This window comes from Ammospiza nelsoni, chromosome 23 (genome assembly GCF_027579445.1).
Source record: "Ammospiza nelsoni isolate bAmmNel1 chromosome 23, bAmmNel1.pri, whole genome shotgun sequence".
NCBI classification, from domain to species: domain Eukaryota; kingdom Metazoa; phylum Chordata; class Aves; order Passeriformes; family Passerellidae; genus Ammospiza; species Ammospiza nelsoni.
In genome coordinates this window covers 338,098-362,616 of record NC_080655.1, presented here as the reverse complement: position 1 = coordinate 362,616, position 24,519 = coordinate 338,098, and the positions used below count along the sequence as shown (strand labels likewise).

Genomic DNA, 24,519 nt, shown 5'->3' with positions numbered 1-24,519 from the left:
GGCCGGGCCGAGCCGAGCCGAGCCGGGCGGAGCGGAGCCGAGCCGAGCCGAGCCGAGCCGAGCCGAGCCGAGCCCGCCGCCCCGCCCCGCCTCCCCCCCGCCGCGGCACGGGGGGGGAAGCAGGCGCGGCAGCTCAGCCGCAGCGGGTACGCGCATCTCCCGCAGCCGGCGGGGAACGAGCCCTCCCGGGTAATGAACCCCGCCGTTATCCCGCAGCCCGGTGGAGGTGGAGGTGGAGGTCGAGCTCTCCCGGCGAGGGACCGGCACCCAGCCGGGAGCCCCGGGGACACGAGCCATCCCGGCCAGGAACTGCTCTGGGAAAGTCTTTTCCCGGCTGGAGGTGGGGCTGCGCGGGGACGGGCTGGCCATGGCCACGCGCTCTGCCCACAGGTGAGTTTCCTAACTGGATCGTCCCGAGATTCCAGCAGAGCCACCTATTCCGGGACAACATTGCCGTCCAGCGGCAGGCGCTCTGCCCCCCCTGTCGGGCTCCTCAGCCCACGCGCGGCCGTCCCGGGCTATTAATAACCCGCAGCCCACGGAGCAGCAGGGACGCGCCGTGAGAGCGCTGAGAGCTGAACCTCTCCCTCCCTTTCACCCAGGATGCTGCGCTCCAGCGTGAGCAGGATGCGGATTTAGCTGATGCAGAACAACATACCCTCCCTGGCTGGGAGGGGAAGAGTCGCCAGCTTAAACACCATCGCTCGCACAGCCTGACCTTAGCACCTGCCTGCCTCCTCTGACAGCAAAAAAAAAAAAAAAAAAAGATTAAAAAAAATGCTTGCCTACTGTAAAGGAAAATTGAGGCTGTTTCTTAAAATTCGTGTGCCCCAGTGCCTCAGTTTCACAGAGGAACCACTGATTCCTGTCAGCACGGGGCTTTTGCATTGTAAGTTACAAACAGAAGCAGCACTGAGAAGCCCTCCAGGCTTTAGTCATCTTCTACCAGAGATCTTCAAACTGTACCAGATTATTAGGATCACCGTACAGAAGTGACTCAGTGGTACCTGCATTTCCACCTTCTAATCCCAAGATTTAAGGTCTTCAGTACACTTTATAGCTCTTTCAGTACCCTTCAGTGGGTACTGGTTTAGTGGGCAGCATCCCTGCCCACGGTGGGGGTTGGAACTACGTTATCTTTAAGGTCCCTTCTGGGGGGGTTAAGGACCCTTCTGGATCTTTACGGTCCCTTCCAAACCAACCCTTCCAGCCTGAAGCCAACACCCCTCTAGCTCCTCTCCAGCATTCATGGCTCCTCTCCTCAGCTCCTGATGCCTTCCCCTCACAGCATCCCTGTCCAGCTGCTGGTCATGCGTGGGGTGCTCTTAGATATTCTGAGTGCAAAATCACCGTGTTATTAAGGCTGAAAATCACTGGATTCTCCAGGGAATGTGTCTCCCCGCTGTGGGACTGCCAATCTGCCCCGTACTGCTGAGTCACCAGGATGCTTTCCTTGGAAAGAATGAATTGGCAGTTTCCAGACTCACTTCTGTGACCCTGCTCGGTATTTGTTGTTTCCGTTATGTTGAGCACAGCATGGAAAGAATGGTCTGACAAATAAACACGTTTCTGCAGGAATGCTCCCTGAAACAATGCCATGTTAAAGACTGTTTTCCAAGAAAGAGGGCTCCATTTCCCCCTATTCATCCTGCCAGACAGATCCATGTAAAGTTTTCTCCTTATCTGCAGGCTGATGTTCCTCTTCACAAGGTTGCCTGGCACAAGGCCTGGGGATGCAGATGTTGTAGACTGAGTCAGACTAATGCCAATAAACAGCCACTTCAGGTGCCAGCAGCTCTGCCCTTCGCTCTCCCCATCCCTCTGGGGGTCCTGCCTGGGATGTTCATGCTTTCCTGTCTCCCCATCTCACCCAAAGCTACCCCTGAGCATGGTCAGATCCTCGCCTTCCCTGGACACAGCTTCAGGTGGAGCACTCCAGCATGCTGCCATGATAAACAGTGATTTAAAAATCAGTAACACGGGAATTGGTCTTAAATTATGCTATTTTAGTTAATTTCTCATGTAACTGCTTAGCATCAAAAAAGCCTTTCTAAGTTTCCTCTTTCATCTATGCTGCTGAGCCCCAGAGGAGGTAGGATGGAGCTAGAGATATTTCTTTGTGAAAGAATGACATGTTGGTTGCATTTAAGCCAGAACAGAAGTAAATTAAACATCTAGATCATAAAAGTACCAGAGGATGTTTTAAAACAGGTTCTTTGCAGCACTGCATTAGTTGACTGTAGAGCCTTACTGTGTAATGAGTAATATATTAATTTATAATTAGCATAGTACAGTGAAGCTCAGCAAATAGCTCTGTGCACTCTGGATAATTCATCAACAGAAGAAGTGGTTCTTAATGGTTTCCAAGGTTTGTATGTCCCCTGTAATTGGGAAGTTCAGCATTTTTTGTTATTTCTTTGAAGGGATAATTTGATTGCAAGCACACACCTTTATTCCCTGTCTGTTTCTGCTGGAGTGCAGAGAAGCCTTTGGAGCGTTGCTGCTCTGGGTATCTCTGTGACCTCTCTGCAGGTGAGCACATCACTGTTTTGCAGAGCAGATGACCTGGATTTGGTGCAGATTCTCAGAGGGTTTTACCCTTTCCCTGCTGCAAAGGGGAGGGGGGAAGGGGGCACATTAACCTCCTTGGGTCACTTGGCTTTTCCCCCTCTGCAGCTTCAAAATCTTCCATACAATTTTCATATCTCTCAAGGGATCTTCATTCACAATTCTGCTCTCAAAGTCTTCAGGAGCCTCCTGGTCTCATTTAATATTACCTGACAGTAGAAATACAGAAGACGAAGAATAAATGTATTACAGTAACACTCACTGGAATTTACGGAGCCTTTGGGGAACTTACTTTTTAATTTGGATGCTCAGACCCACATTCCAGAGGATGCAGGGAGCAGGACCTCTGCCTGCTTTTGCAGCAGTGCCCAGAGATCCTATGCCTGGATTGCTGTTTTGGCAGGCTGGGAATCTGCACTGAAATCCCCTGTTGTCAGCAAAACCTTTTAAAAGGGGAACAAAATCCTCAGATGTTGGTACTTGGTACTGAGACAGCCTGGAGGCACTGGGGCCTCATCAGATGAAGGAAATAAATAAACTTAAACTGAATTAAGATCATAATTCAGTGATCCACTGAAAACAGGGTGTGATAAATCTTCCCCAGGAATAAAATGTCAGGAGTTCTGCTTTTTCCAGCTTTAATAAAATAATTTCTACCCTTCTGCCTATTATCAACTGCAGATAAGGTGATTGCACTGAGCATTAGAAGCCTTCTAACACGTGCATCTGCCTTTGCATGACCATTTGCCCCTAACCCTTCTTGTAGCCCAAGCCCCAATCCATGTGTTTTCATCCTGAAAAAGAAAAAATGCTGGTTGCTCACCTGAAAGGTACAGAAGGATTCCAGGCATGGGACAAATTTCTTACATGGGAGCAGGATTTTTCACTAAGGATACATCAGGAAGTGTTGCTAGGGTTTTCTTGGGCAGTTCCTTTCCAAACTTGGCTTGTTATGGATACTGGAAACTTGGGTGCCCTCATCCAGTGCTGCTGGACACTCAATAAGAAGTCAGGATGATGATGATAAGGAATTTCTATGTTCACTTCCAGCTGAATTTAAATTAAACCAGTTTTACTGAAGTCTTAATTCCTCCACTGCATTTAAATGCTGTGATCTGGAAAGCGACAAGTTTATATTTCTGTATCATACATCAATAAGAGCTAGAGTTTTTTACACTTCCTTATTAAATAATCTGGCCTAATTTAATTGGAATTTGGCTGGTGTGGAAAATAGCTCTGATTTAATTTGCTCTTGATTGTTCCACTAAAACTTTGTGATCTGAAAGTAGTGTGTTTGTATTTACTTATCGCAGCACTAGAGACCTGCATTGGCAGGCTCTCGATCAAATTACCTGATGAATATAAACAGCAGATTTAATTTAGTTTCATATTGATTTTTGTCATTATTATTAAAACCCTCTGATCTGAAGAATGAGATGCTTGTATTTCCTTAATATCTTATTACTGGGGTTCGGGTTAATCTTGTAGAGCTTTTCCTTTTTCTTTTGAGTAACCAAGTCTAACTAATTGGAATTTAACATATGGCAATTTTGACTCTATAAAGGGGGAAAAGGAACTCAGTTTCCTAGGGCAAAATAGCAAAGTAACCTAATCTTGTCAGGGGCTGGGGTACTCTCCCCTGGATACCTGTGTGCACTTTGGGGGTCGTGGGCGCCCCAGGAGCTGGTGGGTCCCCTCAGGACCTCTGCCTTGCCCTCTGTCTGGTGCCCTGAGGAGCTGCCAGTGGTGCCCACGGGGCACTGGGCAGGGACGCGCCGCAGTGCCCTTTCCAAGGCTGGCTTCTGGCCAAGGGAGGGGGCGTGCACAAAGGCTTTGGGATCCCATGGAAGGCAAATGGCTGGGGGATTTGCAAACTGCCCACGTGTGAGTTGTCTGAAGAGCTGCTGCGCACCTCTAACTCAGCTTGGCCTTGGAAATGACTCCACGCTTCCAGCTGAGTGTGGGGTGGAAGGTCCAGGTGTAAGCAGTGAGCTGTCTTCAGACACCAAAGGCTTTCATCGATGTGCAAATAGCTTTGAGCAAAGCAACAAAAATGAGTGCCTGGAACTTCAGCCTCTCATCTCAGCTGTGCTGAGGTTGCAGGTCTAACTCTTGGCAGCAACTGTGAAAATTCAACCTTTGCCCTTGCTGTTTGTTGGTGCTTTAAAGCCTGTTGCCGCCTGTTGCGAGAGCAGCCATGCAAGCTGTGCCCTGGGGGCACCAGGAGAGAGTTTCTGGACAAACGTGGAGCTGCCCTGGGAAAGAACTGGCCCAGGCTGGTGTTGTGGTCCCCGGTGTTGGAATCCCCTGTGTCAGGGACAGTCTCCTGCAGAGCCCGATCCAGGCTGGTGATGTTATTTCAGTTCCAGGAAAGCTGAGTTCTGGTGGTTTGACACCAAAGACAGGCTCACATTTTGAGGAGAAGAGGGCTGCAGGAGTGAGTCCATCTGTCTGTCTGTCTATTCCCACACCATCTAGCACCCCTCTGTGCTCGCGGATCCATCACACCTTTTTTTGGCAGGGAAAATTAGTTTTTGGGTAAATTAGCTCTGATCAGGCTCATCTTTTGAGAAGGAGAATGCCAGGGCCAGTCATCAGGCTGTCTGTCTCTCCATCTGTCCATCCCTGGACCGTTCCCTATCCCTCGGAACTCACGGGGGCCATCACCCCCCGCTTTGTTTTTTTGGGGGGAATGGAAAGGGGTTGTGTGTGTAAATAATTTTTCCCGTTAATTCTCTCTGCTGTTCCTCCTCCCTGACAGCCTTGACGGGCGCCGGGGCTGACCGGGGCGGGGCAGCGCCCTGGCGGGCGGGGGCGGCGGCGAGCGGCTCGGTGCACAGCCGGTGCCGGTGCCGGTGCCGGTGCCAGCCCGGGATCGCGGGCCGGTCCCCGGGCAGCGGCAGCAGCAGCAGGCGGCGCTGCGCCCCTTCCCGCCGGCACCGGCTCCGCCGGGCTCCGCTCGGCTCCGCGCCCGCCGCCCCCGCCCAGCCCCGCGCCGCCGCCGCCGCCGCCGCCCGGCGATGCCCGCGGCCCCCGGCGGCTGCGGCCCGCGGAGGCGGCGCTGACCCGGCGGAGCGGAGCGGCCCCCGGCCATGGGCAGCGTCGGCCCCCGCCCGCCCCGAGGCCACCGGCAGGTACGTGCGGAAAGTTTGGCGGGGGGAACGAGACGGCGGCCCCGGGGCCGCTCCCGCCGCGGTGCCTAGCGCCGCTCCGAGGGGACGCTGAGTCCCGCCGGGGCCGGGGAGCCGCCGGGATCGGCGTGCCGCTGGCACCGGGATGCCGGTCCAGGGCTCCGCCGTGGGGTCCGGCGCTCGCGGCTCCGCCCGGCCGCCGTGCGTCGCTGCCCGGTCCCCGCGTGTCCCGGTCCCCCGCCGGGGCTCCCCGGGGCCGGAGCGGGGCTCGGGAGGGCCCTGCAGTGAGTTTAACGGGGCCGGTTCTGCCCTGCGCCCCGTTACCGGTGGTTCCGACAGCAGCGGCGGCCGCGGTCCCTGCGGGCTGAGGGGGATTCGGAGCCGGCGGGGCCCGGTCCGGCCCCAGCTCGGGGAGTGGGCTCGTCACGGAGGCTGTTTTGCCAGAGCTGTGAAGCTACCCGCCTTTCAGGGAGGCAAAGCGCTGCCGGAGAGATCCCAGATTCTGCGGCCAAGGATGCTCCGTTGCTCTGGAAGGGCAGCGGCACTGAGAGCCAGCTGCCTCGTGGGGTGCCTCGAGGGGCACAGGATGGCTCAGATGGCCCCACCACCACGAGCAGAGGCTCAAGGGCTCGCAGGAGAGCATGAGCTGCACCAGTCCCATTCTGGAGTCGGGAGTTTGTCCATGCTGTGGGTGCCAAGGCAGGGAAGCAGCGATCTCCTCCTCCTGCTCATCAGCCATCCCTTTTGCTGCAGAGGGCTTGGGGGGCTGCTCATTCGCCTCATTAGCACCGTGGGGCACTGGACCCTGGCTGGAGGGGCACAGTTCCACATGGGGCTTTAACGGAGGAGGAGGAAAACGTCCATAGCTCCTGTGACAGGCAGAGTGGTTGTTGTCTGCGAGGGCAGCAGGGAGCTGTTCCTGTGGTGTGTCTGTGCTGGAGAACCTCGATGAAGCTCCCATGTGGATGATGGCCCATGCCCACATGTGCCTACAGGGAGGGACGTGGGCCCTCACAGAGGAACCATCAACTCCTGACACTCTGGTTACAACTGAGATTGACAGTCCGAGAGACTGGGGAATTTGACAGTTCTTTCAGGTCCCAGCTCAGACCCGAAAGGCAAAAGCAGCTAAAAAATGTTAGTGAAAAAATCCACAAAATTCCAAACAGCACATAACAGAATGGAGAATACCAAGATCTTCAATCAAAATTAAATGTTTTGACATGCCAGAGCACCACTCTTCATTTCGCTGACATTCCAGGCTGAAAAATCTCAAGTCAGACCAAACATTTGTAGTTGTAATCTCACGACACTGGAGGTTGATAACTGTCAAAACAGCAATTCCTGCGGAGCTGTGTTTTCTAATGGGAGTTTGGGCATGAGTGGGAGCTCTGAGTGCCTGTGCCGGCATGGAGCACTGGGATGCACCATGTCCTCCTGCTCCCCTTGTGCTCTCCTGGCCCCCAGCGTGGCTCCTGCTCAGCTCAGTGGTTTCCCTTCGGAGTGTGGCATGGACAGTGTGGATTGCATTATTGATAATAACACTGTAATTTATTTATGCTTCCTTGGCTATAGCAAACAGCTCAGCCTTTCTGAGCTAAATATACTTTGCACTGGGAACGTGTTGCTGTCCCCTGTGGGATGGAGTGGCCAGTGGAGTGCTTGGGTTTTGGTCCAGCTGAGAGGTTTAGGAATGTCTCCTGGAAACTCACATGGCCTGGAGGGTCCCATGGGCATGAGCTGGGGATGGGCTCCCCCAGAAGGACTCTGGTGTGTGCTGTGGGGCTCAGGCCTGGTGCCCGGGCACTGGGCTGTGCTCCCTGCATGGAGCAGGAGCTGCAGCAGCAGCAGCCAGGAAACCAGGGTCTCCTGATGGGGACCTGACTGCTCTGCTGGAAGGTGCATGGGAGGTGTGTTGGCACTGGGGACTCGCTGTTGCAAAAATTGCAGCAGCATTGTGTCTGCTGTCCTCACATCTGGGCTGCCAGCTGTGCCCCGTCATGGGCCAAGACAGCTGGGACACAGCTCCTGCTGTGTGCAGCGTGGCTGGGCAGGGTGGCCCCAGGTGTGGGGCACGTGCCCCACTCCCTGCTGGGCGCAGTGCTGTGGCACTCACTGCCTCTGGGTTCAGGTGAAGGACTGAGCAGCTCTGAGAGAGCTGTTTGCTTTGTCATTGAGCAAATAGTGCATGCTTTGAGCTGACATCCGTATTTACACAGTGGGCTGTCTCGTCTCTAAAGGGACTCCAGCAGCACCAGCTGTTGTATGATCCCCTTCTGAGAAGCCTCATGCAGAGCATATTGTGCCAGAACATCAGAGATCACCTAAATATGGGTTTACAGGAGTCTAGAGTCCCACCACATCACCTCGAGGAGCAATGGTTTTCTTGCACATTGAGCCACACTGGATCCTTCCTGGCAATGGAGGGGCTGGAGCAGTGGGCAGGGATGGAGTCAGGACAGCACGTGGGATGCTGCCAGACATTCTTCAATCTGTTCCTGGCCCAGCTGACCATCCCACAGCATTAATTATAAGCATTCCCTTACCTCTAAATTATCTTTTTAGCATAAAATACGTGGTTTTGTCAATCTACCTTTGGTTTCTTCCTGCGCAAACGTCAACACTTTTGATGACATTTTCTGATTTTTGTTTCCCAGATGGGAGAATCAAAGTGCAAAATATCACTTTAAATCACCAATTCGGAATGAAGCATTTTTCATTTTGAAATGCCAGTTTAAAACAGGAAAATTCATTTCAAAATGCTTCCAAACAAGAAATGTCCTTTTTACCACTTCAAATCACTTCATTTTGATTAAAAATGTCAGCATATTGTGTGTGAAGAAGCATCACCTCTTCATTAGAGGAGTCTGTGGTTTCATTGTCTCATGGTCTGGAGCAGATAGAAATTTCAAACAGGGTTGAAAATTTAAGAGTTCTTCTCTGAGGGGTGTGGGTTTGTCCAGTGCACTGCCCATGGAGGGGACTGTGGGTGCAAGGTTGGCACAGGGCAGGGGCACCCCTGGCACCTGCTGCTGGTCCTGGCAGCACTGCCCAGCCTCAGTGTCATTGCCACTTGTCTTTGTGGTGTCTTGTTAGTAAGTTATGATCCAGCACTAATATTTTATGGGGGACATAGTTGTTTTCTGGACCTGGTGAGACCCCAGCAGGTGATAATGGAGGCTGGGAGGTCACCCTGCCACCTGGCAGCTGCCAAGCAGTGACACGGCTGTTGGTGCTGCTGCCTGCGGAGTGCCAGAGCTGTTCCCATCTGAATGGCTGTAAATAGTGAAGAGAACACATTTAAAGAACCCAGCAGTAAAATACAAAACCTTTGGGATTTACATTTTTCTCTAGGGGCTTCAGATGGTGTAAGACTTGGCTTCTTCCCAGCATGCGCTGCATGGAGTAGGAGTGGTGCCAGTGTGGTGCCAAGAGAGATTCTCAGTGTGTCCAGGGGTAGCTGATGCAGTTTTGAGTGTGTGGTTGCATGAATTTGGTGTCTGTGCTGGCAGGAGGAGCAGCCCCAGAGGAAGGTGATGCCTGGGAGACCAGACTGCAGGTCCCGGCGCTGCCGTGGGCTCTGTGTATCCCACTGGCAGTCTGCTGCAATTCCTGCTGCAATTCCTGCCTCCTGTGGGTGCTGGCCCCAGGACATCCAACGGGATCAGCCCATCCTCCTGTTTGTCAGCAAGTGCTTTACAAGTGCCAAGCCTTGGGCATCACTGCAAGGGACCTCAGCGACACAAGGACAGTCACAGCACGTACCCACTCACAGACAAGGCAGAACCTGAAATGACTTGCTGCTGATCTGCTCTGGCTCTTCCCACACACACTGCCTGTGCATTTAGTGTTTGTCATCTGCTTTAACGACCTACTATAAAGGACCTGATTTTGTGCTCTCAGCAGTAAAAATCAGGAGCAGCTCTGCAGGCCCTGCTGTTTAAAGGGGTGAGCAGGGTTATGGGCTGAGCCCCTGGAGGAGTTTCAGTGGTGCGATGGACACGTGCTCATGCACCTGAGAGTGTGTGTCCTGAAGTGGGGCTGGTGAAATTCCCAGGTGAAACTCCCAGGGACACAGTGGCTCATGCTGATGGCAGGTATCACTGCCCAGGTCCTTCTTTCTCCTTTCAGATGTGCTGATGTCTGCTCCTTGCAAAGACCTGACCCACCTGAGGTTGGCAGATGCACAGATGTGACCGTGAATCACCAGTAAAAGGTAACCATCACTCACCTGTACTACTGCTGGTGGGATCTCTTTCTGTCCTGCTGAGATGGCCTATGCTGCTGATGAAGTCTGAGGTCATCTGAGGGTGGTGGGTGAATCCCTTCACCCCCCAGGGCCATGTCCCCACAGCCAGACACCCCAGTGCTCACAACGTTCAGGAGCTGTACCGGTGAGTGGATCTGCACCTCCCAGCCCTCCTCAGTCCCTTTTCCTCCACATATCTCTTCTTGTTTCCAGTAGAATGAGTGAGAGAGATATACAGAGCCTGAGCAAATGGGTTTTCGTGCTCAGCCTCTGCCTCACCACGCTGTGGGGACGACTGACGCTGGCCTCCACGCACCAGCACAGAAGCCATTCAGGTAGGGGAGCGAGACCCTTGCTGCATGTGTCACATGCTTGTGCAGTCACCTGGGTCCCCATGACAATGGCAGTACCTTGGGGTCTTCATGGGATGCCTGAGGTGGGGGTTACGTGGGGATGAGCTGCTTGGTGAAGTTCTGTCTCACATTTCTTGGCGGGGGAGGAGGAGTTCCAGGCTGTGGTGCACACCTGGAGCAGGTGGGCATCCCTGGGGACCAAATGCTGACAGCCTCAAGGAGCTCAGAGTCCATCCCTTTTCCTGGGGTCTGGGCAGCAAGAATGAGCATGCCAAATGTGTGGGGCAGCATCCAGCAAACGGACACGAAGAGGCACAACACAGTGCCACTGTGACAGCTGCTGGATTGGCGTTTGGAGTGTCCACATGTGCAGGAAACTGCCGGGACTGCTCCTTCAAGATGGGTGGGAACATGCAGCCATAGCAGCTGCTGCTTGGAGATAGAAGTTGTGAATACTCATGATGGGGCATTTAAAACCAGTGGCTTGGTGAGCTGGGATGGTCTAAGGATTTAAAGAAGGAATTTCTTCATGTCTATAGCAAAATCTGAGACACATATAATGATCCATATGTACATCTGTACAGGCTCCTTGGAGCACAGTGGGAGGACGTATGAGGGGGTGGATGCTGGTGTTACTGGTGTTACTGGTGGGGCTGTGCACCTGGCAGCACAGGCAAGCACTCAGATCCCAGGGCATCTGCTGTCTGCTTCCTATGCCTCTGCTTGGAAAGGGCATCTAGGGGTTAATTTGAAACCATTCACGCTCTTGATTGACCCCACACCTAACCCTGTCCTATTTCTGTCATTTTTGCCTGACAGTTAAAGCAGTTCTAATCCTGTAATCCCCACCCGCATTGCTTAAAACCAAAACACATCTTCCAGAGTGCCTCCCTCACCCAGTCAGGCAGCAGCTACCTGCCTTTCCCTCCTCCTAACCCTGGATACCCCATCTTGGAAGTGTCCATGGTCAGGCTGGACAGGGCTCTGAGCAGTCTGGGCTAGTGGAAGGTGGCTCTGGTAGTGGCAGGCAGTGGAGCAAGATGAGCTTTATGCTTCTTTCCAACCTAAACTATTCTGTGATTCTAACTGGGAGAAAACTCTTCACTTTTTTTCTGGGATGACTTTTTTGGCACTGAATCAGGTCTGCCAGGGATATGGGCACTGCTGGCAGCTTAAATGCTCACTCAACCTGCCCAATCCCAGTGCCAGAGAGCCCTGCTCCTCCATGGTATTACTTTGTAGGGAGCTGCTTCTTTGAATTGTGTTTATTCACACGTAAAACCACCCAAAAATTATCAGTAGCAGAGGAATTGTGACCTCAAACTTAAAAATTTCTTGAAGAGAGAGTCCACATGCAAACCCTTTGTTTGCTACCCAGGGACACGTCTGACTGTGACAACCAGGTCTGATAATAGAATTACAGAATATCTCAAGTTGGAAGAGATCCACAAGGATCGTTAAGTCCAACTCCTGGCCCTGCACACAAATCATACCACGTGCCCGAGATCCCTTGTGCCCACCCAGCGCATGGAGATGCTGCTTTGTCCAAGCAAAGTGCTGCTTCCTGCAGAATGTGTTTGGATTTAAGGGGCCACATGAATCAAGCACGTCGTTTGGGCACAGAATAAGAGACTCCTTGGTGAAGAATGATTCACCAGCAGTTTAATCCCCTATGTAACATGGTGAGGCTTCATGATGAGCAAGGCTGGAATGTCTGGATCCAACTCCCACAAAGGTGGCCCCAGCACCTTCTAAAGCTGATAATCAAAGGGCTGTCTTTGCCTTTGTGCTCATCACTCAACCTGAAGCAGAAGGAAAAAAGCATTAAAGTCAGCTGGGATTTTTTCTTTTGGGAAATGAGGTTCTCTTGGCATTGCCTGACACTTACATGCATCCAACCTCTCTTCATTTTGTAGCTCTCCACCAGCAAGCAGTATTTTACACTGAACATGTGGGGTTGTGCCCACACTCCCTGAGATACTCAAAATGTGTCATTTCGGGTTATGCCATAAAAACCCCATGTTCTGCTGCTCATTTAAAGGTCAATCAGAGTAGGACAGCATTGTCATTTTATTTTTGCATGCAGGATTCAAAAGCTGTTTGCTCTTACAATTCTTCATGGTTCCATGAGATAACCTGTGTCTTTTAAAAATGGGTTCCAGTGGGGAAATGCCAGTTAAATGGGAGGGAGAAGCATGCCAGAAGCTCTGGAACTTATCCCAGGCTCTCGGGAGGTTTCCTGCTGTCGGTGTTAAACACACCATCCATCTGATACGCATTTTGTTCCAAGTTTCCTGCTGCTCAGCAAAAGGAGAAGCAGCTGCAGGAGCTCTGGGGCCCGCTGCTCACGCTGCACATGGGCTCAGCCTCTCTGCTCTCACTTCCCAGGCATGGGACATGAAAACCCCGAGTGGCAGGGCTGGGAAAACAGGTGAATCTGGTGTGTAGGAGCTGAGGTTGCATTTTGGCAGCTGGGATGGCCCCTACCTGGCTGCCCAGGGGCTCAAATGCATGGCCTGGGGAGGAGATGCAGTGTCCTGCTGCCAGGGCGGGGGCTGGCACCTGGAGGGGGCAAATTTCCAATGGCATCGTGTCCTAGGGCAGGGCAGGGTGCCAGATTGTCAGAAGAAAATGCAATGGGGAATGGTTTAAATTGGAAGGAGACAGGTTTTGGTTAGACATTCAGAAGAAATTCTTCCCTGTGAGGGTGGTGAGGCCCTGGCTCAGACTGCCCTCGAACCCAGTCCTGGAAGTGTTCAAGGCTGGGCTGGATGGGCCTTGCAGTAACCTAGCCATGGCAGGGCATGGAATAAGATGATTGTTAAGGTCCTTTCCAACCCTAGCCAGGCTCTGACTCTACAGTTCTAAGACCTTCAGGCAAATCCCTGAGAGCGGGATGAGTCCTGATGCTGCGTGCTGCTTCTTCAGCTCTGCCATCAGTAGGGCCCTTGCTGTGGGGCTGTGCCAGAGGCTGTGGGGCTGTGCCAGGGGCTGTGCCAGGGGCTGTGGGGCTGTGTGTGCCCCAAGGGGGCTGTGGGGCTGTGTGTGCCCCAAGGGGGCTGTGGGGCTGTACCAGGGCTCTGGGGCTGTGCCAGGGGCTGTGCCAGGGGCTGTGCCAGGGGCTGTTGGGCTGTGTGTGCCCCAAGGGGGCTGTGGGGCTGTACCAGGGCTCTGGGGCTGTGCCAGGGGCTGTGCCAGGGGCTGTGGGGCTGTGTGTGCCCAAGGGGGCTGTGGGGCTGTACCAGGGCTCTGGGGCTGTGCCAGGGGCTGTGCCAGGGGCTGTGGGGCTGTGTGTGCCCCAAGGGGGCTGTGGGGCTGTGCCAGGGCTCTGGGGCTGTGCCAGGGGCTGTTGGGCTGTGTGTGCCCCAAGGGGGCTGTGGGGCTGTGCCAGGGCAATGGGGTACCTGCCCCACACAGGCAGCTCTGCCTGGACAAGGACTCTGGGCACTGCAATGCCCCACACTCAGCTGGCTGCCATAAGGCAGAGGGAATCAAATTTCTCTTTATCTCTGAGCTGCACCTTTCCGAGCAAATTAAAAGGGCTTTGACACGTTAGCAAACTGCTATTGCATGGTTGTAATGACCGATTTCTCAGCGCTGCCTGGCTCTCCCTTGGCTGAACCTTTTAAAATTAGCTGGAAATGAGCAGCCGAAGAGCAGGACTGCAAGGGAGCAGAGGGGTTGCCTGGGCAGCCCTCCCGGGAGGAGCTCTGCTAATGCAGCTTTTCTGAAAATGAGTCAAAACCGTAACTGCATGTGAACACTGAGACTTGAGAGTGTAAAATTCCCTGGTGAGGTGGACGGGGTGGAAGAGTGATTCCTTGTGGTCCTGGACCACAGTGTGAGAGGAATGGGGGCTCATAGGCAGCCCAGGCCAAGGATCTCTACTTCCTCCTCAAATTATTTGAAAAATCTCGTGAACCATAAGGAAAGGGCAAAACAGTCATGTTTGTTCTGCAAAGAATTGCTTTCCTTTTCACTTTCACCGAAGTCTATCATTTCTGTATGCAAAAAGAATAGAATTTATTATTAAAGCTGAATTACTATGGCATTTCAAAGAGAAGATAAAATTTGTGGCCAGAGATATTATTACAAAATATTCCATATAATAATGGTGCAATTATTATGGACAGAAATGAAAGTAAGGGTTCATTAAAAGAAAATGACCATGAAATAGCACTAAATGGAGTAAATTAGTGTCATGGTGATTGTGCAGCCCGTCCTGCCCATGTGCGGTGGGAAGTGTCCTGAGCCGAGGGCATGGAGCAACCAGGAATGCCCTGATGCCTGCTTACCTGCATACATTTTGGGATGCCACACTGCAGGAATGCAGCTTCCCTGTCCTCTACCCAGCCTGGCTCCTGTTTGCTAGGGAATAAAAGTGACCCCAGTGTCCCCAGTCACCCACAGGACCCAGGACGTGCCCATGTGTGGCTCTGCACTGCTGCCCCAGTGCTCATTAAGCAGGACCTGCAGGCATCTCTGGGGTCGTGGGAATGAAGTCTGTCAGCCCTTTTTGGCTGATTTGTATTGTGCTTGTGTGGGCCATTACCCAGCTGGAGCACTGATTTGAGATGCTGACCAGCTCTAAACTCTGATCCCAGAGGTGATCAGCCAACACGGTAGTTTTCTATTTTCCTTAATATTTTAATGGCACTGGGAGGGGGAGCAGCACAGCTTGAATTGCTGATGAACACCATGACATTTCTCTGCCGCTGCAGGGTGGAAACCCGATCCTCCTCCAGGGAGAGGGTGGGTGATGGCAAGGTGGAGGCACTGACTGTAGCTGTGGTCGGAAGGGATGGTGCTGTGCTTGAAGCCAAAAGCAGCGCAGTGCACCATCCCCTCTTGTAGCAAAGTGCATCTCATTATCAGCTGCAATTAGCTAATGTGCTCGTTAGTTTCAATAAAGCTCTTGGCTTGGCCGTGGCAAAAGGGGATGCATTTTGGAGGGTACCCTGCGTGTGAGGGCTATTAGGAGCAAGAGCTGAGATATGAGAGGTGTGGAGCAGGTACCAGCACTTTTCCTTACCCAAGGACTGGGAAGATGCTGTGCCCAGACACCAGCTGTATGTCACCAGCAGCCCCAGAGGTGATTCCAGAGCTGGGACACCGCTGCACATACCAGGCTCTCCTGTGCCTTGGTCACAGCTCACAGCAGCAGTGCTGCCCAGGGCAGCGGGCAGGGGATGGCCTGAGCTCTCTGAGCTCTCTGAGTGCTGCCCAGGGCAGCAGGCAGGGGATGGTCTGAGCTCTCTGAGCTCTCTGAGCTCTCTGAGCTCTCTGAGTGCTGCCCAGGGCAGCGGGCAGGGGATGGTCTGAGCTCTCTGGTCTCATGGGGCTGTTTCTCCTGCAGTGCATGTGGAGCCCGGCACGTGCGAGGTGATTGCAGCTCACCGGTGCTGCAACAAGAACAAGATCGAGGAGCGCTCCCAGACGGTGAAGTGCTCCTGCTTCCCAGGGCAGGTGGCAGGGACAACACGGGCAGCTCCCTCCTGCGTGGACGGTGAGTACCCACGGTGCAACCCTTCCTTTTCAATCCCTGACCTCATCTTCATGGGTTAAACAGGTGCGGGGTCTCCATGTCCCTAGCATTAGCAGAGGAGACCTGCCCTGGGATCCTGCAGCAGAGCAATGGGGAAGGGGGCACATTTTGGGGCACTTTCTCATTGGGCACTCACTGAGCTGGTGTGGCTGTGATACTCCACTCTGTGCAGCCCTGGGCTATGTGCTGTGGGGGAGTTACGGGGGTTCCAGCATCACTGTGCTGGGGTCAGGTCTGCAGCACTGATCCCTGCACGTCTCCTCGCCCTGCTGCCACAGCTGGAAGCAGGGATATGATTCCAGCCATGCAACACCTTTGCCTGTGAGGAGCACCAGGCATACAACCTGTATGTTTTATTGAATGCCATTATGTGCTACGACCAAAGAGCCATCACTAGCCCCTGCCAGCATGGTATTGATTTGCTTGACAACCAGTGGCCTGTGACTGCAGTTCTGTGCAACACCTAGTAATGCCAGAATAAATTGTTAGGGAAGGCTCTTGCTGTCCCCAGCTGCTCAGGTCATATTGTTCCCAAATATGAGAGAGCCCACTCTGGTTGCCCAGACTGGAGCCATGAATCACAGGACCCTAGTAGAGCAGAGTGGTAGGAGACAATCCCTTTGCTCCCTAAGTGGAGCTTGAAACAGGTTCTTGAACAGCACTGCCCTCCCTGGGAGTGAGGACACTGGGCTTTTTTTTCCTTGGGTAGTGAGAGAACACAGGGTGTTCTGGAGGTGGGTGGAGCAGCTGGGCCAGGTGAGGCCAGGCAGGTGAGGAGCAGCTCCTGGTCCAGGGCTCCTCAATGTGAGCTGTGCTGGAGAGAGGGGCTGGTGTCACCCGAAGGTGGGCAGAGCTGGTCCTCCATGCCCTGTGCTGCAGCCTGGCTGCTGATCCCCTCCTCTCCCCAGCCTCCATCGTGCTGCAGAAGTGGTGGTGCCAGATGGAGCCGTGTCTGCACGGGGAGGAATGCAAAGTGCTGCCTGACCTCTCGGGATGGAGCTGCAGCAGTGGCAACAAAGTGAAGACGACCAAGGTACGTCCCTGCCAGGTGCTGGGGGGTACCCAGGTGTGCCTTCCCCAGCCTGGGGCAAGCAAGCAACACCCAGGAGAGCACCCACAGCTCTGGGGGAAGGAGAGAGCTCCAGCTCCTTCAGGGCACACACACTGATAAGGAGCAGAGCAGAGGGTCTGGGCTGTGCACTTGTCACTGGTGCTGGAGGGGCTGGCAGGCATGCCACAACCCTGCGTGCATCACAGAGCTTTTCCAATTGATCATTCTTGCTGGAAGGCTTGGTGTTGGATGGCTCAGCCCCTGAGCAGACACCCCAGGTGTGTCTGTGTAACATCCCAGTGCTCCCAGGGTGTCCAGGTTGCTCCCCAGCACTTCCCACTGCTCCGGGGCCATGGGTTGCCCTTCCCATCCCAGTGGCACAGCCCTGAACCTGTCCCTGTTCCCTGTCTGAGGCAATCATTTCTGACAGAGCACTACACGATTATTATTTTCATGGCTTGCTGAATACCCCAAAGAACAAGGTGTAATTAAAATTTTATCAAACTCATTAGTAATTACATATATGCCATGGTTAATCAGTTGTATAATTTTGTAATCATTGTTCATACTGTTGAGTGTAATTATTCCTCATGCTTTCGTTTTCCTCACCCCACATCCCCCACCACAAAATTATCGCAGTAAGCAATGTCAGGATTTTTTTCATTGCTGCTATTATTTTTGTGCACAGAAAGCACTTTCATGCTGAAGTGTTTTTATGGACACCCAAAAAGGTTCCTCCAGCCCTGAGCATCCATCACTGACCAGTACCTACAGCATTACATTGAGCTGGTTGTCTTTTTCCCCTCTCAGTGTTGTTTGGTTGGTTTCCCCCAGCAACTGACTTAGCACCAAGCCTCTGCTCTGGCTTTGCTGTCTTGAATTCTCACTGGGACCATTCCCATCTGGAATGGGAGCAGGACTTGGGAGCTTCTGCTCTCCTGCCTCATCCAGCAGACCCCTCCACGGCCAACCTGCTTTTGGGTGCTGTGCCCCTCCTTAGGAGGCAGCAGTTTGGGAACACAGACCTGTGTTTTCAAAAGGACTTCCGGTAACTTTGGATGACTTTAGTGACTTTGGAATGGTGCCAAAGGGCTGGATTTGCATCTCAGTCCCCTATGCAGGCACACCTCAGTGGGAGCTGCAGCCAGAGCACAAAAATCACAAACCATCCTTAAGGTGACATTTGGAATGGCCACTCCTTTAAATTAAAGTAAAGAGCCAATCTTATTTGCACCTCTTGAGGCTGTTTGCTGATAATTCATGGATGGGGAATCAGCTGGATGCACTGGATGATTTCTGCTCTCCTCCACAGGTCACTCGATAGCCCCCGTGCAGCGTGGCACGGGCTGAGCAGCCTTGCCGTGGGTCTGGTGCTCCCGTGGGCAGCAGGATGTGGCCCTACAGAGGGGGGATGCTGCAGGGCTGCCAGGCTGCACCCGCCAGCAGGACTGTGGCAGCTGCTGGATCAGAGCATCCTCTGCACCCCAGCTTCCCTGGAGGCTGCAGGAGGGGTCCCAGCGCAGTGCCAGCATCCCGTCACTCCACGGTTTCCTCCTTTTCTGGGGACACCTTCACCAACCAAGAAATGGGCTCGTTTTCTAACCCTCCTAAATAAAATACTCCCACTATGTAAGAGCTGTTGACAATGCAGAGACAGACAGGCAGCAGGCCCCCAAAGTGGGCTTTAGTCTGAATAGCTGAAATCATTGCTGTGAGAGGCCTTTCCCCCCCGAGATGCTGAATCCAGGTTGCATTGGAATCGGGAAATCAGTGGTTATGTGAAACCCTTCCCCACGTGGCTCCTAGCCCTGGGGTTCCTAGGAGCAGCTGCTGAGCTCCAGCCTGATCCTGGGTCACTGAGGGCTGCTCTGGTCTCAGAGCCTGGCCTTTCCCTGCCCCACCACCATGACCACAGGCAGCAGATGTGGCAGCGTAGTCAGAGGGTGTCTGACACCCTGTTGGCTCCCAGGGATCGTGAGATGTCTCCATGGTGCATGCTGCTGGTTTCTCCTTCCTCAGTAATTGCATTATTCAGGTCGCAAATTTAGTGTTTTCCACCATGCAAATCCCAGGCACTGAGTTTCTGCTTGTGTTTGCAATTGAATTTCAGATTTGTGTGAGGCGACCTCTCTGTCTGCAGCTCTGGGGTGTCTGGTGCATCAGAAAGGTCCTCTGACCAAGCTAGATTTTGTTGTAGTAATCCAAAATAAAGAAAAATGTACTACCTTCTGGCCCTGAGCTCATGACCTTCTCCAGAACCCACCATTGCCTGTGGTGTGGCAACTCAAGGTGGGGCACAATGTGAGCTCTGTGCCCCCGGTGTCAGAGGTGCTGGGGACCCTGGGGCTGTGGGACCAGCACCCCCAGCCCTGCTCTGGGACCCTGCAGGGGATGTGCTGGTGCAGGAGGGGCTGGAGATGGTGTGGACCATGGCAGTGAGGGGCTCCCTGCTGTCTCTGCTGCCACCTGCCTCCTGCCCTGGCTCCCACCACAGGACTTGTTATTGAGACGTTTTTGTAATGGGGTATGTAATACTCTCTCCAGATGTGATGTAAATACCAGACTGTGAAATAATAAATTCATTTTAATCTCTGCAAATGATCTTTTCGCTTATCACAAAAAGGAGTCTCTGGGAGTGCTTCTCATGCTGCTGAATCTGAGGTGAATGGACTGGAGACTCTGCCCCGGCCATTCCAGTCCCAACCAGCTTTTTCAATGATGGCTTCGGAGGAGAGCTGAAAGCCTGTTGTGGCCAGCAAAGGCTGAGTAGCTCATAGTGATCCTAAGGAAAAGTGCATTAATTTCTACAGGATGCTTTGCTGAGAGCTCCTCTTTTCCTGTTGCTTCCCCTTTGTGTGACAGCTCCCACTGCTGCAGCGCCATGCCCCCGAAGATGCTCCCCCTGCCAAAGGCCAGACTGGGATTTCAAAGGTTCCCTGCTGGAGTCCTGTGCCCTCTGAGAACCTAGGCTGTCGGATGCAGAGGGAGAATCTGTTATTTCCAGCAGGAAACACCAGGCTGTAGATGGGAACTTCCCTGCTTGGCTGAGCATTTTCATAGCTGGCTCATAACGTGAAGGATCCACTCTGCGGAAGTGTTGAGCTTGACACCTACATTGGTATAAAAACATTTTATTGTCTGCATAATAGGCACCCTTGAAGCTTATTTTTCACTTACTGCAGCCCACAGTTTAGTGAGGAAATAGCCCCTTGGTGTCTGCTGAGTGCTGACCTCGCTGCTATCACACCATCAGAGTACACAAATACTGCAAATTGCTGCTCCTCTCCTGGCAGGTAAATGTGTTTCCAAGGAGAGCACTGCAGCCTGCAGGACTGCTGCTGTTACCTCTGACTCCTGAGCAGCCAGGGAAGGATGCAGCTGCCGCAACTTCTGGCCCTCTGCCCTTCTTCCACTCACTGTATTTTCAGTGCTTTCCTTTGGCCAAGCAGACAAACATCCTAGCAGGAGCAATAAACCGAGGAGGAGGGTGATGGTGATGGGAACATCCCTGGGCTGAGACAAGGACTTTGTGCCCTGTCTCTTCACCGCCTCAGTGGGACAATGCCACCGGCACGGTCCCCAGCAGACACCCTCATCCCTTCTCTCTCCGTGTGACCACACTGCTGGTCCCTGAAGGACAAATCTGCAGGGGGATGGAATATAAGAAAATAAAGATAGTATAGAAAGTACTCTCACCCCTAAGGAGTTGCAGCTGGGCCCATTATCAAAGATTAGGAACAGGCCTGACTTTAACAGGCCACAGCTCTAACCAGTGAGAAGAAGAGTGCTATAAAAGAGTGGGTGGCTGGTTAAGAAGGGAACTGGAGTCAGTTGGCTGCTTTGTGAAGGAGACAGAGTCAGTGCTCTGAGGAGACGCCCACAAGAAAACACCAAGAAGGTATGAAACTTTTGTGGTAAGGAGACAACACTATAGAACCCCTGCAATAAGATGACAACACAAATCAACCCCTGCAGCTGCATCAGCAGCTTGGACACCCCGAGCTCTCGTGCCAGGGTCCCAGATCCACCCTGCCCAAGTCCCCATCTTGGTGGGAAAGTCTTGTGCCAAGTTCTGTCTTGGCACATCTGTGCAGTATCTGACTGGGAGCTTGCACAGACAAGATTTGAAGTTGCCCAAGGGGTGATTAGTCAGAGGAAACTGTCACAGTTAACGTACTTTCAATATCATCTCCCTGGGTATTATAATTACACCCCATTCAATTAGTCTTCGGGGAAAAAAATATCTTTTGTATTAAGATTTGGTGGAGAATTATTAGAGAGTGAATTAAAAGACAAGGATTCCATTTTACCTACAAATACTAAAAGCATAATGCATAAAATACCCCCAAATTACAAGCTGACTAAATGTAGAGCTGTGCTAGGAGGTGAAATGAAAGGTAAAATGAAACCCTTTGAGCAGTACAAGGTGCAGTATTATCAAAGAAATAAGATGGAAACATAATTAACCACCCAGCATTATGCTGAAAGATGGCAAATTGAAATGGGAGACAAAATTAGGTGAAATTGCAGAGCAGGCTCATTTATTTCTGCATTATAAATCAGTGCTACCTGTCAGCAGTGATGCCAAGCTATTCCAGAAGAGGAGCTTTCCAAGGGAGGACATTCACATGGACCTCACCTTGTCCACATTGGGGTTGCTGCGCTCTCCTGGATGGTGAACTCTGTGTCACTGTGGGAGCAGGGGATGCCTCCAAGGGTCACATCTTTGGTGCCCTTTCCTTCACCCAGCCGTGGTGCATTCAGGCCACACCTGGTCTGTCCTCTTCCCCAAAAGCTGTTTCCCTTTCCCTGATGCTTTGCTGCTCTAACTAGTGCCACCCTTGTGACTTTTGCAAGTGCTGCTCCTATGGCATCCCACAAGGAACCTACCATCAGTGGCCCCTTGCACTGGTGAGTGCAAGTCCAATTTAGGGCTGGAGGAACGTTTCTGTGCTAAATTTCCTCCTCTCGGCCTTAATTGGTTCCCATTCCCTATAACCCCTGCCCCCTCCACTCTCCTGCCGTGGCTCTGCTTGCTCCTCTCTGCCCATTGGCTTAATTGCTGCTTTTCAATGAATTCAAACAAGAAAAGAATTGTCTTTTCCAGAAGTAGAAAGATTTTTGTTAGAATCACCTCAGCCATGCAAAAACATCCCTGTGCATCTCCCGTGCTGTGCTCAGGAATGGAGAAACCTGGAACTGGTTTATCAGAGATGAGAAGCAGAACCTGTCTCATCCAGCTTACAGGATTCAGAGGTGGCAGGTGCCTGTGGCTGTTCTGGCACGAGTGTATTTGGATGTGAGCACATGGGTCAGGTTTTTTTTCTACTTTGCCAATACCTTTCACTAAGAACACTGCTTTATTTTTCCCCAGTCTGGCTTGTTTGCAAGTAGATATATCCCTGTTTTGGGGATGTGAACCAAGGGGCTTCAGCGCCCAGGCATGCTGCCCCATCCCTCCCACGCTCAGGACAGAAGCCAACAGCAGCCACAGCCCCACCACCAGGACATGGGGACACGTGGCCACAGGGAGATGGGGCCGTGGGCACCTTCCCCACTGCCTTGCATGCCATGGGACTCCATCAGAATCACTAAAATAAAAATACAACAGCTCAATCTTTTCTCTGGTTAATACACTGTGATGGGGCTGTTGGAAGCATTAGATGGCTCTTCCAAAAATGCATCCTCATGTTTTATTCAACTGTGCATTTGTGAAGATGTTCTTAAGGGAATGAATAAAATATTCATTTAGATGGTCCTGTGCCATAAAGGCAGATGCGCCATGCTGCTGGGTCAGGGCAGAGCTGGCAGCCTGACTCCTGCCATGCCCCAGGAGGATCCCTGGGATCACAGAATATCCTGAACTGGAAGGGACCCACAAGGATCATTGTGTCCAGCTGCTGGACCTGCACAGGACATCCCCTAGAACCCCACCATGAGGGGCTGCACGGACAGGGGCTCATCCTGGGCACACTCTGCTTGCTACCTGCATCAGGGATTAAATAGAGGCTCATTTTTATCAAGGGATTTCTGGCCTTGTTTTCCTGCTGGGGCAGCTGCAGTGGCCACAGCAGAAAAAGAGCCATTGGCTGGGCCAGAGCAGAGAGGGAGGATGCAATTTAATTTGTGCATTTCCCAGCTTGTTAATCTCCTGACTTACTGCTGGTATTTGATTTCCATAGCATTGCTTCATAATAAAGGGATTAGCCTGGACCCTAGGTCTGCTCTGATGCTCATCTACTAGGGATTAGAGAGAAATTTTGCAGTTAGTTCATAGGTCAAATAGGTAGAAATGAAAATATGTGTATGGTTTTGTTGACATTTGCAGGAGCATTCGGTCTGTGATCTAGCACTGGCTCTCCTGACCCATTCAGCATCCCCTGCTTCCTGATCCTCTTGCTTCCCCTTTCACAGCGCTCCCAGTGCCCTGGTCCCTGTCTCACAGGGGTCCCAATCCCTTCATCCCCATGACAGGACAGTTTCAATCCCCTCTTCTCTGACTCATGGGCATCTCAGCCCCCTGTCCCCAGTCCCACAGGGGTCCAATCCTCTGCTGTTTGGCCCAGAGCCCCACCGCCAGGAGCCTCTGCATCCCTTCCTCGTCAGGGTGACAGATGCCGTGGTGGCAACCAGCAGTACCTCCAGCTGCCAGTGCTGGGCATGGTCACGAAGTGCCTTGGGCAGTGTGTAAAATCCCTGTGAATTGTGGTTTGATTTTTTCCTGTGCACGTCTGTGGCACCAGAGGTTAATATATTACCAGGCTGACCTGGATATGAGCAAGTCAGACATCCTAATAAATGCGTGCTAACTGAAAACACAGACAAATTAGCACATGCTCCATTTCCTTCTAATGGTGTGCTTTTCTCTGCTCTCAGCTTCCCCGTGTGTGCCAGGACCCAGCTGCCCCTGGAGTCCTGTGGAGCAGCACTGGCCACCTCCCTTGTGTCACCTTCTCTGCAGTGCTCCCAGCCCAGCCTGGGCCTCTGAGCCATCAGCAGTGAGATCTGACAGGCAGAGAGAAGCAAAATTGATTTATTGGTAACATGATACAGTGCACGGAGCCAGGATTAAGTAATGATCCAATTAAACACTCCTGGATGTATTCATATTAGTGAGCTCTAAGTCAATCAATTATTTAAATACAATAATACTTAAATACACTGGGAATCCTGTGATTATTACAGGGGCTGAGACCATGTTCATTAACAGCAAAATAAATATTGTGGATACTCAGTTCTGTAAGGGCTTTTTTCTCTGTGAGTTGTGAAAACTGTGCAGGAACTGCTGTGGCCACTCACTCCAGTGTGAGCTGTTTCTGCACCCTTATCTCTCCTGCTAGCACCTACTTCCATCTGAGACCTCATCTGGAAAGCTGATGCCTGGAGCAAGGAATCCAGGACTCTTAAATGCAGCAAGTCTATTAATTAATATTTTAACTGCTTTGCTGGAATAAATTCAGCTTTAATGAAATAAAATTAAACCAGTGGCCTGGTGCAAAATGAGCACAAGGATGGAGCTTATGTCATATTGTAGTGTCCCAGTGGTGAGTTTTTAAAGGGAAGCTGCATTTCAGGCAGAGCTCTGGCTGTCAGATGCTTTTCCCTGTATCACTTCCAAATGC

General features: G+C 52.3%; 1 protein-coding gene across 1 annotated transcript; it reads left to right on the top strand.

Moving 5' to 3' along the window:
• Positions 1-233: 233 nt before the first annotated feature.
• On the top strand, positions 234-19,495 carry TAFA3 (TAFA chemokine like family member 3). Its single transcript, XM_059487948.1, has 6 exons — positions 234-390; positions 9,831-9,915; positions 10,165-10,283; positions 15,658-15,807; positions 16,755-16,879; positions 18,210-19,495. Exons 3-6 carry the CDS (start codon positions 10,166-10,168, stop codon positions 18,219-18,221), a joined length of 405 nt encoding a protein of 134 aa, XP_059343931.1. The 5' UTR covers positions 234-390; positions 9,831-9,915; position 10,165; the 3' UTR covers positions 18,222-19,495.
• The last annotated feature ends 5,024 nt before the right edge of the window (positions 19,496-24,519 follow it).